Source organism: Cucurbita moschata, unplaced genomic scaffold (genome assembly GCF_002738365.1).
Source record: "Cucurbita moschata cultivar Rifu unplaced genomic scaffold, Cmos_1.0 Cmo_Scf00047, whole genome shotgun sequence".
Classification (NCBI taxonomy): domain Eukaryota; kingdom Viridiplantae; phylum Streptophyta; class Magnoliopsida; order Cucurbitales; family Cucurbitaceae; genus Cucurbita; species Cucurbita moschata.
This window is the reverse complement of record NW_019268563.1, coordinates 993,093-1,011,658: the sequence shown is the minus strand read 5'-3', so window position 1 is coordinate 1,011,658 and position 18,566 is coordinate 993,093. Positions and strand designations below refer to the sequence as shown.

General features: G+C 36.8%; 1 protein-coding gene across 1 annotated transcript; it reads left to right on the top strand.

The window, feature by feature from the left end:
- Positions 1-1,899: 1,899 nt before the first annotated feature.
- LOC111434882 (probable WRKY transcription factor 13) lies at positions 1,900-4,181 on the top strand. The gene is made up of 4 exons (XM_023072207.1): positions 1,900-2,327; positions 2,411-2,611; positions 2,823-2,990; positions 3,914-4,181. Exons 1-4 carry the CDS (start codon positions 2,038-2,040, stop codon positions 3,915-3,917), a joined length of 663 nt encoding a protein of 220 aa, XP_022927975.1. The 5' UTR covers positions 1,900-2,037; the 3' UTR covers positions 3,918-4,181.
- Positions 4,182-18,566: the final 14,385 nt, after the last annotated feature.

Sequence of the window (18,566 nt, the reverse complement as noted above, 5' to 3'; positions counted from 1 at the left end):
GAAAAGGAGACCAACTTGAGGGATGACTGATTCTGTTGATCTGAGGGAACGTGTTATATTAGAGGCGAATGATCAAAGATGTCCTCTAATTACTACGATGAGGCTGGTCATCCTTTGATTTTAATAGACTAAGTTATGAATATGAATGAAAAAATGAATGTCGAGATCTCCTTTCACGGCTAACCCTAGTCAATTTTATGCTGATACTTTTCATTTCATAACGGTTATATTATAAATTTAGAGTTTGTAGTTTAAGTACATATAGAATCGAATAATAAATAAATTGTGTTTTTACTATGAAATAAATTAAAAAATCATATGGATGAAGATGAAAACTTCTACAAATAAAGGGACCAAATGAAAAATATGCTAAAATCACCAACATTACTTTAAATTTCTAAAATCACATGGACCAAATTAAGATTTTATTCATAACTGAGGACCAATTTGGTAAGTTCATTAAAAAAAAAACGAAGAGAATTAAGATTATTGTTTAATATTTTAACCCATAAGAACAACACACGTGAGATTGCATGTTAGTTGAGAAGGGGAACAAAGTAATCCTTATAAAATTGTGAGAACCTCTCCGTAAGAGGGCATTTTAAAATCGTGAGGCTGACAGTAATATATAATGGGTAAAACAGACAATATCTGTGTTTATAAATGTGTGAAAATCTTGAGGCTGACAATAATATGTAAGGGGACAAAACATACCATATTTGTTAGCAGTGGGCCAACGACAATACGTAACGGGCCAAAACAAACAATATCTATTAGCTGTGGGTTAACAACAATACGTAACGGGCCAAAACGGACAATATCTATTAGTGGTGAGCTGACGACAATACGTAACGAACTAAAACGAACAATATCTGTTAGCGGTGGGCTGATGATAATATGTAATGGGCCAAAATGAACAATATTTGTTAACGGTGGGTTGATGATAATACGTAACGGGGCAAAACGGACAATATCTGTTAGTGGTGGGCGGACGACAATATGTAACGGGCCAAAACGGACAATATCTGTTAGCGGTGGGCGGATGACAATACGTAACGAGCCAAAACGAACAATATCTATTAGCGGTGGGCTGACGACAATATGTAGCGGGTCAAAACGGACAATATCTGGTAGCGGTAGGCTGATGACGACACGTAACGGGCCAAAACGAACCATATCTGTTAGTGGTGGGCTGACGACAATACGTAACAGGCCAAAACGAACAATATATGTTAGCGGTGGGTTGATGATAGTATGTAACGGGCCAAAACAAACAATATCTGTTAACGGTGGGTTGATGATAATACATAACGGGCCAAAACGAACAATATCTGTTAGCGATGGGTTGATGATAATACGTATTGGGCAAAAACGGACAATATCTATTAATGGTGGGCCGACGACAATATGTAATGGGCCAAAATAAACAATATCTATTAGTGGTGGGCTAACAACAATATGTATCGAGCCAAAACAGACTATTTATTGGTGGTGGGTTGATGTCAATACGTAACGAGCCAAAACAGACAATATATGTTAGCGGTAGGCTAACGATAATAAGTAATGGACCAAACTGGACAATATTTGTTAGATGTAGGTTCAATATGATATAACAGACCTCCACAATGATAAGATATTTTGAACATAAGCTCTCTTAATTTTAGTTTTAATCTTGGGAAAATGCTTCTTACTTCAAATCTTTGGTGTAATTAACTAATATGGAACTCCAAAATGAACTTTTTACTTTACCTCGAAATTCTGACAAGTGAAGAATGGGGAAAGAAAGAAAAGAAAAAGAGTAAAAAGCATAGCAAAAAGAAAAAGGGGAAGTAGGGATATACGTAAAGGAAGGATCTAGCCAATTCTCGTATATATAAAATAGCTAACCTTACATTCTCTTTGTCACCCATTTCTTCAACTTCAACCCTCTTTCTTCTCACCCTTCAAACCCATCTCTTTTGCACAAAGGAAGAAGAAGAAGAAGAAGAACCAAGAAGCCATAGCCATAGCCATAGCCATACCCATAGCCAACCAAGAATGGGTTCCAAATCCCAACTCCTATTGAACCCACAACAAGCTTTGTTTGAAGATCAAGATCATCAAACACCAGCAATTTCTCAAATGGGTTTCTTCAATTTCCCTTCAAACCCCTTTGAGAATCCAAATTTCTCAACCTCCAACAATAATAATAATAATTCCGACACCAACCTTAATCTCTCCGAAACCCTACTTTTTTCTTCTATGAATTTGCCCCTCAAGCCCTCCCCTTTCTATGAATTTGCTCCTCCACACCTCCTTTCCTTGCAAACTTCCACTCCAAATCTATGGTGAGTACCCTCCAACACTCTTAAATTTTTGAAAAAAATCTTGTTTTTATGAATGATCTTGAGATTTGATTTTGTGTTTGAAGGCCATGGGGAGAGATTGGGAAGAGAAGCAATGAAAATCAATTGGGAATTTCAACAATAAAGATGAAGAAGATCAAAGGAAGAAGAAGAGTTCGAGAGCCAAGATTTTCATTCAAAACCCTAAGCGATGTGGATGTTCTTGATGATGGTTACAAATGGCGGAAGTATGGCCAGAAAGTTGTCAAGAACACACAGCATCCTCGGTAAATAAAAATTTTAAAAAACCCATCTTTTGTTCATTTGATTCGTTATCTTTTTGTGAGATTCAAATTTTGATGTTTTTCATCATGATTTCTGAGAAAGATGTAATTATAAGGCTTCAAAAACATCAAAAAGGGGAATGATTATATCAAAACTAAGGAAGTAATGATGAAAAATTCAATCTTTTTTTAATTACTTTTGTTTGCAATGCAGAAGCTATTACCGTTGTACACAAGATCACTGTAGGGTAAAGAAACGAGTGGAGAGATTAGCTGAGGATCCAAGAATGGTGATTACAACTTATGAAGGAAGACATGTTCATTCTCCTTCTCATGATTCTGAAGACTCTGAAGCTCAAACCCATCTCAATAATTTCTTCTGGTACTCTCTTTTCTTTTGCTTTTTTGTTCCATTCTCTTTCTCTCTCTAGAGAATGTAATTTAGATCAAGATCCATTTAAACTAAATCTTAAGAGAAGTTAATGGAGAGTTAATTGAATGTGAAATCACATCGAATTTGATCAATGCTTTTGTTTTTTGAGCTTGATCTTGGGTTTATGAAACTATTTTGAACATGTTTTTGTAGAAAGTTGCATCTTTGATTGTGAGATCGTATGTTGGTTGGAGAGGAGAACGAAACATTCTTTGTAAGAGTATTGAAACCTCTCGCCTAGTAGATGTGTTTTAAAAACCTTGAAGAAAAACCCGAAAGGAAAAGTCCAAAAAGAACAATATATGCTAGCGGTGGGCTTGAGCTATTATAGTTAGTCTCAGAGCCAAAGACCAAATGGTGTGCTAGCGAGGATGTTGGCCCCGGGAGTGGGTTGTGAGATCGCACATTGGTTAGAGAGGAGAACAAAATATTCCTTACAAGGGTGTATAAACTTATCCCTAGTAAATGCGTTTCAAAAACCTTAAGAAAAAATCTAAATGAGAAAACCCAAAAAAGACAATATCTGCTAGTAATTGTCTTGAGCTGTTACAGTTAATATCAAAGCTAAAGACCAAATAGTGTGCTAGCGAGGACGCTAGCCCCCAAGGGGAGTGGATTGTGAGATACCACATTGGTTAGAGAAGAGAACGAAACATTTCTTATAAGGACATGGAAACCTATCCCTAGTAGATGCATTTTAAAAACCTTGAGAGGAAGTCGGAAAGGTCTGCTCAAAGAGAATAATATTTGCTAGCGGTGAATTTTGACTGTTAAATTGCTTTATACTAGAGAATGCAATGAATGTGGATAAAAAATTCACTTTTTTGGGGCATTTTACATGTTTTGATGAATCAATGGTTGCTTTATTGCAGGTAATAATGAAGCTAAAGAGAAGGAGAAAAAGAAGCAAATAGGTTGATGGGGGGTTTATGCATATTGTTTGTCTTGTTAGCTACTATTTTAGTTTGGCTTTGGTTCTTTTGTCCATCTCTTCTCTTCCCTTCTTGTGTTTGGTAACGTAGGGAAAAGAGATGGAAACGAACCTTAGTCAGTCATGTGTGTGCCTTTTGTTCTTCTCTTTCATTTACTTCATTATGTTTCTTTTATTATGAAATGGGAGAGAAAACAACATAAAACAAACCAAATCGAGTGCTTTTGAGTTCCTACTTTTATATCATTGCTATACGTAAATAATTTGTGATTTTCTTATACGTGAAAGATAAGATCTGTCTTTGCCGTAGCTCTCCCTCATTTATATGTTGGTAAGGATATGTTGGTAAGGGACTTTCGGTCTCTAACTTAAACTAATATTTACATTTATTAAAGTCATACACGAGTAAAAGTTCTTGTAATGACTCGATACTTTTCTTTAAAATAAGATCGATATTACATATATGTTATGAAGGTTTTGTGTGGAAAACTATTTAAAAAGTATTTAATCTTAAAACTTAGTATGGACTTAAATGTTCATATGGAAATGACAATTGAAATAATGATAAAACATTTCTCAATAGAAATTCAAAGATGGATATAGTTGTAGACTATCCTAATAATATAATTTTAATAGAATTGTAGAAAACTATCTCCTTTATTGACTCCTTAACTGACATCAAATTATCGTACATGGGGTACTTGCCTTGCCTTTACTTAAAAAAAATGTAAAACAGACGATGAATATTTTAAAAATATTGTGATTTCATTGTTCGAATCAAAAAATGAGTTCACATACAATATGTATCTTGATCGGTGGGACATGATTTGTCCTTGAAAATTTCAATGAGAACTTATTGGCAACTATAACTTTTTAATAGTGTTTGTTCTTGGGAATGCATTTGAAATTTGAAATTGTCGCGACCCAAATTTCGAGGCTTCGACGTGGGAATCAGACTAAAAAGACAAAAGTGAAAAGAGATAAAAAATGTAGAATAAAATAAAAATGAAAATCTGATAAAATTTAAATTCAAAATAAATAAACTAAAAACACTAACACTAAGTAGAAAATAAAATCTAATTATAAGAAATTGTTGCTCAAAGTTATAACAAACAGGAAAAATGGTTCAGGATACAATTATGAAACAAAATAGAAATGACCCATAAAAAAATGGACTGATGTTCTAGACTATGCTCTAGACTGACCCCTCTGTGACCCCATAGTTTTCGAACACTTCTTCACTTCAACTGGCAACCTGTGTACACCTGGAAAAGAAAGGGAAAAGAGATGAGTAAAAGAGATGAGTATATACCAGTAAACAACCTAGTTGTAGGCTCTTATCACATCCTTGATCTAGCAGGAGATCATGGGCTTTACTCTGGGCTCTAGGAGTATTGCTTTTGTTGTGCACAATTTTGGGTAGTTAGCTTAGCCTATGCAGTGGTAACCGATATCTAAAGATGAGATATTACTCAATAGACTCCATACCAGGTGAGAACATGGTAAGAGCTTGTTTGCTCGTCATCCAAGGGAGGTTAGTTGGTGCAACTTGTATTCTACTCATGCATATTCTCTTTCTAGCTTTGTATAAAACGTATCACGCTACTCGGAAATCTCAACCTAGGGGCATATCCGTAATTTTACCATAACATACAACATACTCATCCAAAAATACTTTTATGAAATTCTTAACATGTCTTTTCTAACCATCTAATGTACAGAATGCTCGTATGCTAGAACATCTTGTGTGGTTACTTTCTTGGATAAAGTGTGTCTTCTTAAGCTAGCTTTTTCACATGTTGAAAATCTCAAATTTCTGAAATTTATTTGGTAGGTCCTAAATCAAGTCACAATAGAGTATGTATCGAAATTAGAACGAAAAACTTACAAACGAAAGTGGAACAGGGAACAAATAGACTTACATTCGCACTCATGTGCCCTATGTCACAACCATACTATGAAGAGGGTAGGTTGTGACCCTCACGTGCAGTCATGACAAGGTGGCGACACAAAGTGGCACCCAATCGACCACGTGAGGATTGAGACAAGAATGTGCGATGATGCGAATTGAGGAGGATTGTATATCATCTAACACACCAAAGAGATGTGCGTTGAGGCCATACCGAGGCACAAGGGAGATGGAAGCAATGATGTCGACATTAGGGACAAAGATAGGTTTTATAAAGGGTTGGGTAGGACCCTCTGTTGAGATATGATTCAAAGTATTCAAAATTGAGATATGATTTAGAGTAGTTAGATATGATTCGAGGTATTCAAACTACTAAGATTTTAGCAAATTGTGAGTAGATTTGAATTTATATTTCCATAATTTACTATTTCTGTGGTTAGTGTATAAGCTTATAAATATTGGGAATTAGGTAACTTTTAAGCATTGAGGTCAGAAAACAATAACAGAGCACTGCAGCTTTGATATTCCTATCTCTTTCAACTTCCCTTTCTCCCAACAAATTTGGTATCAGAGCCAAGTTCCTGTTAAGTTCCTGTCAACACGAGAGTGAGTGATTATTTTTTTTCACAAAACAAAAAATGGCGGTAGCTGGTTTTTCTTCCTCTACACCACTGTTACCAATTTTTAGTGGTGAGAAATATGAGTGGTGGAGCATCAAGATGAAGACCTTGCTCAGATCGTAGGAGCTAAGGGACTTGGTGGAGCACGGGTTTGTTGATATATTAGAACCCACAATAGAAGAGAAGGAGAGACTAAGAGAAACCAAGAAAAATGATGCCAAGGCTCTATTCATTATTTACCAAGCAGTTCATGAGACTGTTTTTTCACGAATTGCAGCAGCAACCACATCAAAGCAAGTATGGTCAATTCTATAGAAGGAGTTTTTAGAAGATTCAAAGGCCATAACAATGAAATTGCAATATCTAAGACGTGATTTTGAAACTCTGCTCATGACGAATGGCGAATCAATTGTTGACTTTTTGTCAAGAGTAATGACAATAGTCAGTCAGATGTGTACCTATGGAGAGAAAATTTCAGATGAAACAATTGTTGCAAAGGTGTTGAGAAGCTAAACTCCAAAGTTTGACCATGTGGTGGCTGCCATAGAAAAAGCTAATGATCTATCAATGCTCTCCGTTGATGAACTGATGGGCTCACTTCAGGCTCGATGAGACAAGAATCAATAGATCATCATAAAGGAATGAAGAAAAGGCACTACAAGTGAGGAAACAGCCAACAACGAAGGTAACGAAAAATAAAATATTCATTTAGCAGGTAGAAGTCGTGGAAGAGGAGGATTTTGCAGCTTCCATGGTGGTCGTGGTAACAGAGGTAGATGGAGAAATTATGTAAAAAGGCAATTCAATGAGCAAAGTAATATAAGGAATGTCATACAATGTTACCATTGCAGAAGGTATGGGCACACAAAAGATGATTGTTGGTATAAAGATCAACGAATGAATTTTGCAGCAGAATGAAGAAGAAGAAAAACTTTTTATGGCATGTATTGATACTAATCCAAAAAAAGGGTGACTTATGGTTTGTTGATAGCGGATGCTCGAACCATATGATAGCCACCAAATCCTTATTCAAAGAGCTTGATGAGATGCAAAAAATTAAGATGCAACTTGGTGTTGGGATCGATACTAGTCGTTAGCTCTGATACCAGTTGTTAGGATCGCACAACAACGTACACACTCGATCTAAATGAACACAAAGAACAGGATAGAGAAAATTGCAAGGAGAACTCTTGCTAAAAGGATTTTTTTTTTTATTGATGACTTCAAGTATGTACAACAAGAGAGAGTATAGAGAATAGAAAGTATATTTTCAAAGCTCTACGGGACGGGATATATATATATAGTTCAGTTTACTATATATAGCTTTACCAGATTTAACATCTACTATATATAGCTATTTACTATATATAGCTTTACTCGATTTAACCATCTACTATATATAGCTATTTACCATATATAGCTTTACCGGATATAGCTTTACCAAATATAACTTTACCGGATATAACCGTTGACCAAACTATAAATAAGCATCAGGCTCCATAACCTAACAATTCTCCCACTTGGAGACTGATCTAGTCAACCAAGGATTTCACTCTCAAACGACCATGAGCATCTTCACTGCACCATACCAATTGAGGTTTTGCACAACCTTAATATTCCAACATCAACACATTTTGTCAACAGTTTGCTGGATTCTTTGCACCCTCTATTTTCTCCAAACACGTCACCATCTTTAACTAACCTCCGAGTGAAATGGTATCGCCTTCTGTGTTTTGAATGATAGACCGGGTTCCTCGCCAACAGCATGAGTCTTAGGAGTTTCTTGAGTATCCGCTACAATATCACTATGTGAATCTTTCAGCAACTCAACCTCAACTCCCACTTGCTTCACCTTTGGTTTCTCAGCAAGAGTCTCAGGAGTTTCTTGAGTATCCGCTACAACAATGTGAATTTTTCCAGCAACTCAACATCAACTCCCACTTGCTTCACCTCTGGTGTTTCAGCAAGAGTCTCAGGAGTTTCTTGAGTATCCGTTACAACATAACTCCGTGAATCTTTGAGCAACTCAACCTCAACTCCCACTTGCTTCACCTCTGGTGTTTCAGTGACGCTTCCGACCGACGCAACCCCCTCTGGAGTTTCAGCGACGCTTCCGGCCGACGCAACCCCCTCTGGAGTTTCAACGACGCTTCCAGCCGATGCAACCCCCTCTGGAGTTTCAGCGACGCTTTCGACCGACGCAACTTCCTCTGGAGTTTCAGTGACGCTTCTGGTACTTTTCTTTAATTCTCTAACAGTCTTTGTGAAGCTAACTCGTTTCTGTTTGCTCGTAATGCAGTTCTCACAAGGACTCATAATAATCTCCGCATCAAATACACCTTGTTCATATCCGACGATTTTTCATACATATTCGACAGCGTCTTCAACAGACCTGACGTTGTCTTTTCCTTGATAATGTTGAACGCCACGTTTCTAGATAGCGTCAACCGGATCAGCCCCAAGGCTTGTCGATCCTTGAGCTTCCACTGTTCCGTGGTCATGGTATCCGGCTTCACCCCCAACAGAGGTTCGTGAAGATCTTTCTGGTACAGATAATCTTCAATCTGCATCTTCCAGAAACCAAAATCGTATCCATCGAACTTCTCAATTCCAATCTTTGAACTTTCCATCTTCACAGATCGTGGTGAATTTCACCTAGCTCTGACTTCCGCCTGGCTTTGACTTCCGCCTAGCTCTAATACCAGTTGTTGGGATCGAGACTAGTCGTTAGCTCTGATACCAGTTGTTAGGATCGCACAACAACACACACACTCGATCTAGATGAACACAAAGAACAGGATAGAGAAAATTGCAAGGAGAACTCTAGCTAAAAGGATTTTTTTTTTTTATTGGTGACTTTAGGTATGTACAACAAGAGAGTACAGAGAATAGAAAGTACATTTTTAAAGCTCTACCGGACGGGATATATATATATAGTTCAGTTTACTATATATAGCTTTACCAGATTTAACATCTATTATATATAGCTATTTACTATATATAGCTTTACCCGATTTAACCATCTACTATATATAGCTATTTACCATATATAGTTTTACCGGATATAGCTTTACCAAATATAGCTTTACTGGATATAACAGTTGACCAAGCTATAAATAAGCATCAGGCTCCATAACCTAACACTTGAAAATACAAAAGAGATGCAAGTTGAGGGAAAAGGTACCGTGAAAGTCGAAACCAATCATGGTAAGATAAAACAATTAGATAATGTTCAATTTGTACCTGATTCAGGATACAATTTATCGAGTGTTGGACAATTGATGACCAGAGAACATTCTGTTCTATTTAATGACCACACGTGTCATTACACATAAGAAATCAGGCCATAAAGTTCAAATTGCATGACTTCAAATAAGATGTTTCCACTGAATGTTTCTAACGGGGAGGATTTTGCTCTTATTGCTAGCATAAAAGATGACTAAACATTATGGCATCTTGGATATGGGCATCCTCATATGAAGGGTCTGAAAATACTCAGAGGGATAAAGGGATGGTTTTTAGATTACCAAGAATTGATTCAACTAATTTATGTGAAGGATGCATTTATGGCAAGCAGACTAGGAAGTCCTTTCGTGTTGGAAAAACTAAAAGCACTTCACATTATCTAGAACTAATTCATGCGGGCCAATGCAAAAGAAGTCTTTGGGTAGGAGTATATACTTTTTACTATTCATTGATGACTATAGTCGCATGAGATGGGTTTTCTTCCTACAACATAAGTCAGAAATTTATCCGAAGTTCCAAATTTTTAAAGTTATGGTGGAGAACCAAAGTGGCTGTCACATTAAAGTTATTCGCACAGATAGAGGTGACGAGTTCATATCTAAAATGTTCAATCTGTTTTGTGAAGAAGAGGGCATCCAAAGGGAGTTAACAGCTCCATACACTCCATAACAAAATGGAATCGCTGAACAAAAAAAATCAAACTATTGTGGAGATGACAAGAAGTATGTTACAAGCAAGGAGACTTCCAAACCAATTTTAGGCAGAAGCTGTAGCAGCATCTGTTTATCTATTAAATCTCTCACCAACAAAAGTTGTTATGAATCGAACTTCTTATGAAGCATGCCATGGAAGGAAGCCATCGGTAAGTCATTTACAAGTCTTTGGTTGTGTTGCTTATGCTTTGAAACATCCTCAAACTCGTAAAAAGCTTGATGAAAAATCTGAAAAATGCATTATCATTAGCTATTGTACTCAATCAAAGACATATAAATTATAAATCCCCTTAGTGAAGGGATGCAATATTTAATTAAAACGTGAGTTGGGATTGGAGTAAAGAACAGGAGCAGCAAAAGATTACAGTTGAAGTTTCTCCAAATGAAAAGACAAGGGTCAACTCTAGTGCATCTCCTAGTGCCTCCACTGCAACACAACATTTTTCAAATTCATCATCATCAGCATCACTAAACAACAACTTTTCTCTTGAAGAATTTTCATATGAGACACCTCCAAAAAAGCATAAATCTTTAGCTGACATATATGCATCATGTCAATTTTCTCTTACTATTTCGAACCCTATGAGTTATGAAGAAGCAACTGAAAAAGAAGAGTGGAAGAAAGTCATGATAGTAGAGATGCAGTCCATTGAGAAAAATGGAACATGGGATATGGTTGACTTACCAAACGAAAAGTTGTATGGAGATTTACAAGAAGAGGTCTATGTAACACAACCAAAGGGGTTCATAAAGGAAGACAAAGAAACAAAGGTATACAAGTTCAGACAGACATTATATGGAATAAAGCAGACATACTTACGGAGGCTTTGTCAAAAGAAAAGCTCTGTACTTGACATCTGCAACTTTGAATCAAGGAGGAGTGTTGAGATATGATTCAAAGTATTCAAAATTGAGATATGATTTAAAATAGTTAGATATGATTCAAAGTATTCAAACTACCAATATTTTAGGAGATTGTGAGTAGATTTGAGTTTATTTAGATTTTCATAATTTAGTATTTTTGGTTAGTGTATAAGCCTATAAATATTGGGATTGTGTAACTATCCAGCATGAGTCAGAAAACAATAATAAAGCATGGCAGCTTTGATATTCCTATCTCTTTCAATGTCCCTTTCCCCAACACCCTAGGCCATAGAAATTCGGGTATGCAACTCTGGAGTAACGTCCTTACATATGAAAGATGGAAGCTCACTAAATTTGGTGTCAATAAAAAATCGAATAGATGCTCCACGACACCGTATGACCATTCACCAAATTCATGTCTACACTTGCTAGACAAAAAATGCATCAGAATGTACCTTAGGGAGAGGCATGTTATCAGCTCTCCACCACCCCTAGGCCTTATGGCCTAAGCGAGCTGCCATTTCGCACATACATGTATCACAGTGTGAGTGAGCATTGTGAGATGAGTGTCTCGGGTGACGTCCTTTGAAATGAATTTTTCAAGGACAGTGTCAGACAACATGAGTGTGCTGACATTGCACTCCAGCCCATGTGTTGGAGGTTGGATCAGACACCTGCAATCCGGTACAAAGTTTGTAAATGATATGTCATGGATACGAGAGGGTCTAAAGCTTCGATAGAGCCAAAATGGATGGATGTTCAAGATGTCTCGATATTATGAACGACACATGGACTCGTTCTTGATAGGCATGAGTGAGAGAGCTATGATGGCCAACGACACTACGTGACTTATGATGGCGTCAAGACATGTGAGCCATGTTAATTAGAAATCAACATGAGAATATGAGATATGATGTTGAATACGAGAGACCTTGACCCCGAGTAGAGGCAATGTCGAGCTGATGACTTGGCCTAACATAGAGACAAAATGGTTAAGTTGCAGATGATTGAACATGCATGCACGGGCGGCGTGTGTGGCTAAACTAGCTTGGATTATGCACAAGTTGTATTCGATTGGCAAAGACGAACCTCACCTAAGATCTAGCGAAGCCAAAAAGACGTGTGAAAAATGTATATGGGGTTTGGATTTCTCTCAAAGCTTGTTGTGAGCGTGTAAAGATCATGATGTCATACGGTTGAAAATGTACAACTGTAATAGTTGGTATCAAAGCCACACTTTGTGTGTTTAGTCGAACAAGATTATTAGGAAAAAGAACCTGAGGGTTGAATGAAGGCAGCATAAATGCGTCAAGAGTGTTAGTATCGACAAGGCAGTTGTGTTTTCAAGCATCAGAGATAGTAATGGGTTGAAGCCAAAACACCCCCAAGCTCAGGTGTGTCGGGTGTAACACATCAACGATTGTAGTCCTTACCCCTCAAGAAGTAAGACCAAGCTCATTTACCAAGGGCTTGGAGTTCCGATGTGAGCAGCAGAAAATTAGAAGACACATCAAGTTGAGTTTAAACTAATTAAACGAAACTAACACAGAGTGTCACTGCTGTCGAAAAATAGAAAATGATGAGGAAATCAACAAAAATGAGGAGGGTTCGGCTAAGAGAGATTAAATAGATAAGTTGTTAAATTTTGTGGTAGATTTTAGTTTCTTTTATTAGATTCCCAAGCCCACCTCCGAGGGTCCTGCATGGTGATTATTTCTATAACCGTTTTTAATTTCTATTAACAAAGCTTTGGGAGAAAAATTATTCATAGCCCTTCTATTACCTTCAAGTCTTCTTACAATGGAACTAGAGTATTTAAGAGAATTTCATTGCTCCCCCTCTTCTCCCGAATAAGAGAACAAATATGTATATAAAGTAGCTAATTAAACACACATGTAAATAATTAACAACAACTCTTTAATAAACTAAAATCATACCGTCAACATACTTAAACTATATAAAACTCTCTCGCCTCGCCTTATAAAGTTGAGCTCTCCATACAAACTAAATTAAACAAAGAAATCCACATCTCAATCAAGTAAAGTTGATGGAATAAGAAAAGAGAATAAGAAAATAAAGAGTTATCCCGCTTTGTTGCCGTTCTTTAATGGAAATTTCCTTCCTTTGAGCTCTCACGTCCACCTCTTTGCCCTAATCAATCCTTGTTGGTTTTCTTTTCCTAATGCTGTCAATAACTGTTGAATTAGGGTTTTCTTCTACTTCTCTGATCTTACAGCAGTTCACTGCATCAGAGGCTACTGCTGTCTAATCCAAAAATCTACTTTCCCAAGTGTGGCTCTCCCACCTTTTTTAGGTATCCTTTTCCTTTTCTAATTTTATAATGTTTATTTCTTCTCACTTAGGGCTGAGAAACAATAAAATCGTCCAACTAGGACGTTTCTAATTTGGTAGTCAATGACCCACGTGGACTGCTGATGTGGATTAAAATTCTCATGTCATCCCCGAAAATTTTGCATTTTGAATTGCTTCAGCGTCAGAATCAACAATTTATTTCCAAATTTGCAAGTAGTGTTGTTTCCAGATTTGCTATAGCATCATGGTTCAGTATAAATGTTCTGAAATTTTACCAAATAACTCAATTAAGTTCGATTTATGCAAATTGATCTTCTTTTCATATTAAACCACAATTAACTATTTCATGTATACTAATTAGAATAAATGGAGCAATTAATGAGAAAATGGTGAGTATGAGTGCAAAATTAACTATAAAAAATACTTGATATAACTCTACTCTAGGAGAGTTATCAGTAGCAATCTAGCTCATAAGTAGTGCACAGTTTTCGTATTCCTTCTAAGGCACATTAATTTTCAGCAAGTCAGTTAGCAGCAATCTAGACTTTGCTTCCGTAAAAGTTGGTGCCATGAGAAGGAATGCCATGGTTGGCTTGCGAGCCTCACTCTGAGGGGTGTGCCGTTGTGTGCTGCTTTGAGAATGTACACATTGGCCCAGAGAAATGACCAATTTACCTTTCAAACTTGACTTTGACTGATTTTCTCAAATTTTCACTATCAAACAAGACATCTAACAAAGTCAATAGTAAATTCACTTACTTAGTTGGTCTAAGTCGAAGTCATTAGCTTCTTTGATGTTAGCTTAAAGTTGCTCCTTGAAATCTAATTCTATCTCACGAGTCTCACAATCTTAATTTACAATTCTAGTATGAAAATTGAGCATTTTATTACATAAAATAATATAAACTTAGCTCCAAATAATTTAAATCAGCTAAATACTAGCCATACTAACCTTATAAGCCTCCAAAGGTGTGAAATGGTCTAAACGTATAGGACCTAAGTCGAATCAGTCGAGAAGTCAAATTGAAGCCGTTAGAAATTCGATTGACTCCAAACCGCCCAAGTAAGATGAAATGAAGCAATTGTTGTGATTCAGCAAGCCAAACGATCTCCCTCCTTATATTGGAGTTCATCTTCCCACTTTCTGAATCTAACCGATGTGGGACAATCTTTTTGTTTATAATTTTTTGGTTGTTACAGACTAGTTGGTCGAGGACAAAGCGCCATAGAGAGCCAAACTTAAAGGTCGAGAGCCTACACCATTTTGTGTCCATTTTTGTGTGGATCCTTTTGAATTTAGTTATCTAATGTGCCTAAACTCCAAAACTAAATTTTGGATATTGTAAATATATGTATGTTTTTATATTTTAAATGCTTTTTTCCTTCAAATCAAATAAGTTGATGCCACAATATATTGTTCGATGACATTTTTTTTACCTCTAATCTAATACAACTTTGTTCGAAATGTGTTAAAGATCACGTATTTGTTTAGATTGCTGTCAGTTAGTATTTAATTAAATTTCCGTTAGGAGTTAGATCTAGTTTTTTATTTGATTTAGTTTTGATTTGATTAAATTTTATTTTGATTTGTTTACTGACCAGATTTTCTGCAGATTTTTAGGTAGATTTTCTGAATATCTTTTGTATTCTCTATATAAATATGGAGCATTCTTGCTCTTCATAATTTAATCATCTCATCTATCATTCAATAAATCCCTCTTTCACTAACGATTGGTATCAGAGCTATCTTCTTAAGGGATCTGTGAGATCAAAATGAGAGAATCAAGTTTTTCAGCAGTTGCACCACCAGTCTTCGATGGAGACAATTATCAAATGTGGGCAGTTCGTATGGAGACTTATTTGGAGGCCTTGGATCTTTGGGAAGCAATAGAAGAGGATTACGAGGTCTCTCCGCTTCCAGCAAATCCTACTGTAGCACAAATCAAATTACAGAAGGAAAAGAAGACAAGGAAATCAAAGGCAAAAGCTTGCCTATTTGCCGCTGTATCTGAAATGATCTTCATGCGAATAATGTCTCTCAAAACAGCAAAAGAAATCTGGGATTATCTCAAGGCTGAATATGAAGGAGATGAGAGGATTCGTGGAATGAAAGTCCTGAATTTGATCAGGGATTTCGAGTTGCAGAAGATGAAGGAGTCAGAGTCGGTAAAAGAGTACTCTGACAGACTTCTCAGCATCGCCAACAAGGTGAGATTGTTTGATTCTGTATTAAATGATTCTAGGATCGTTGAAAAGCTGCTAGTCACTCTTCCAGAGAACTTTGAAGCCACTATTACTACTTTGGAGAATACCAAAGACTTGTCAAAGATTTCTCTTACAGAGCTCTTGAATGCTTTACAAGCGCAAGAGCAAAGGAGGTCTATGAGACAAGAAGGGGTGATTGAAGGTGCCTTACTTGTTAAGCATCAAGACAGCCNAGGTATAAAAACAACAAAAATTTCAAAAATCAATTGACGTATGGAGATTCATCTGCCAATTATCAAAAGACAAAAGGAGGAGGTTTCAAAAAATCCTATCCACCTTGCTGCCATTGTGAGAAGAAAGATCATCCACCATACAAGTGTTGGAGAAGACCTGACGCCTTCTGCTCCAAATGCAATCAACTTGGACATGAAGTTGTGATCTGCAAAGCCAAAGATCTGGTGAAAGAAGTAGATGCACAGGTAGTTGATCAAGAAGAAGAAGAAGAAGAAGAAGAAGATCAATTGTTTATGGTCACTTCTTCCTCAAGCAAAGAATCAAGCGAGAGTTGGTTGATTGACAGTGGGTGCACAAATCACATGACATATGACAAGGAGTCTTTTGAGAAATTAAGAGACACCGAAGATAAGAGAGTGAGCATTGGCAATGGTGAACACTTGGAAGTCAAGGGAAAAGGCACAGTAGCTATAACAAGCTATGAAGGTACAAAATTTATTCCAGATGTTTTATTTGTGCCTAAAATTGATCAAAATCTCTTGAGCGTTGGTCAGTTACTTAATAAAGGTTATAAAGTGTTGTTTGAAAATAAGCGGTGCTTGATAAAAAATGCTAGTGGTAAAGACTTGTTCAACGTCAAAATGAAAGGAAAAAGCTTTGCTCTAAATCCGACGGCCTTTATATCCAGAGCTGGTGCCACTAGGACTTGGCACAAAAGACTTGGGCACTTTCATCATCGAGGTTTGCTTCAGATACAGTCAAAGAAGCTGGTAGAAGAACTCATTGACATTGATGATGACATGTCTCCTTACCGTGCTTGTAATTTTGGGAAGCAACATAAACAACCCCTTCCTAACCAGGCATGGAGAGGCTCGGAAAAGTTGCAACTGGTTCATGCTGATCTTTGTGGTCCTCAGCGAACACCATCACTAAATGGTAATCTTTATTACATTGCTTTTATTAATGAACTAACAAGAATGTGTTGGATATTCTTGCTGAAGCAAAAGTCAGAAGTTGCAGGTGTATTTTGGAAATTCAAAGCTAAAGTTGAGAGTGAAGGTGCATGCTTGATTCAGACTATAAGGTCAGATAATAGCCAGGAGTACACTTTAGAAACTTTTAACAGGTTTTGTGAAAAGGCTGGAATTGAACATTAATTGACAGCACCATACACTCCTCAACAGAATGACGTCAGTGAAAGGAGGAATAGATTCATAATGAAGATGACGAGACGCATGCTTCATAAGAAGGATCTTCCAAAACGTTTTTGGGGAAAAGCAGCAAACACTGTTGTGTGCTTACAAAGTCGAATTTCAACAAAAGATGTGAAGGTCCTCACACCATTTGAAGTTTGCATGTTAGAAGAGTCTGAAGATGAACGACAAGATGCTTTGGTTGATGATGCATCTGTCAGAGGAGGAGCTTTCGGTGATCGAGAAAAACAAAATCTGGGAGTTGGTTGATCGACCTCTAAACAGAAAAATAATTGGAGCAAGATGGGTGTTCAGAAAAAAGCTTGGAGTTCATAGCATCTAAACAAGGAGGAGTGTTAAAGATCACGTATTTGTTTAGATTGCTGTCAGTTAGTATCTAATTAAATTTCCGTTAGGAGTTAGATCTAGTTTTTTATTTGATTTAGTTTTGATTTGATTAGATTTTATTTTGATTTGTTTACTGGTTTGTTACCAGATTTTCTGCAGATTTTTAGGTAGATTTTCTGAATATCTTTTATATTCTATGTATAAATATGGAGCATTCTTGCTCTTCATAATTCAATCATCTCATCTACCATTCAATAAATCCCTCTTTCACTAACAAAATGTCCATGAGCCACACAATACTTCACCTAAATTTCACAGCTTTAAGAGAATAAACTCGTTCTCTAACAACATTTAACATTTAAAAAAAAAAAAAAACCATATGTATAATATCCAAGAAACACAACTAAGAAATACAAATTGAATAAACGCATACATGCATATCATTCATGTCCTTGACAAAAGAACCTCCATGCATCTAAAATTCATGCATGTGTATCATGAATTTAGCTTAATTAATTTCTAACCATCTTAATTTATGAGGATTGTTGTAACGCTCTAAGCCCACAGCTAGATATTGTTCTTTTTGGACTTTCTCTCCCTTTTCGGCTTTTCCTCCAAGTTTTTGAAATGTCGATGCTAGGGAGTGGTTTCCACACCCTCATAAAAAAATGTTTCTTTCTCCTCCCAAACCAATGTGGGATCTCACAATCCACCCACTTCAGGGTCTAGCATTTTCATTGGCACTCGTTCCTTTTTCTAATCGATGTGGGGTCTCCCAATCCACCTCCTTCGGGGCCCAGCGTCCTTGCTGGCACATTGCCTCGTGTCCACCCCCTTTGGGCCTTAGCCTCCTCACTGGCACATCACCCGGTGTCCTACTTTGATACCGTTTGCAACTATCCAAGCCCATCACTAACATACTAAGTAATCCCTGAAGACATCTTTCTCA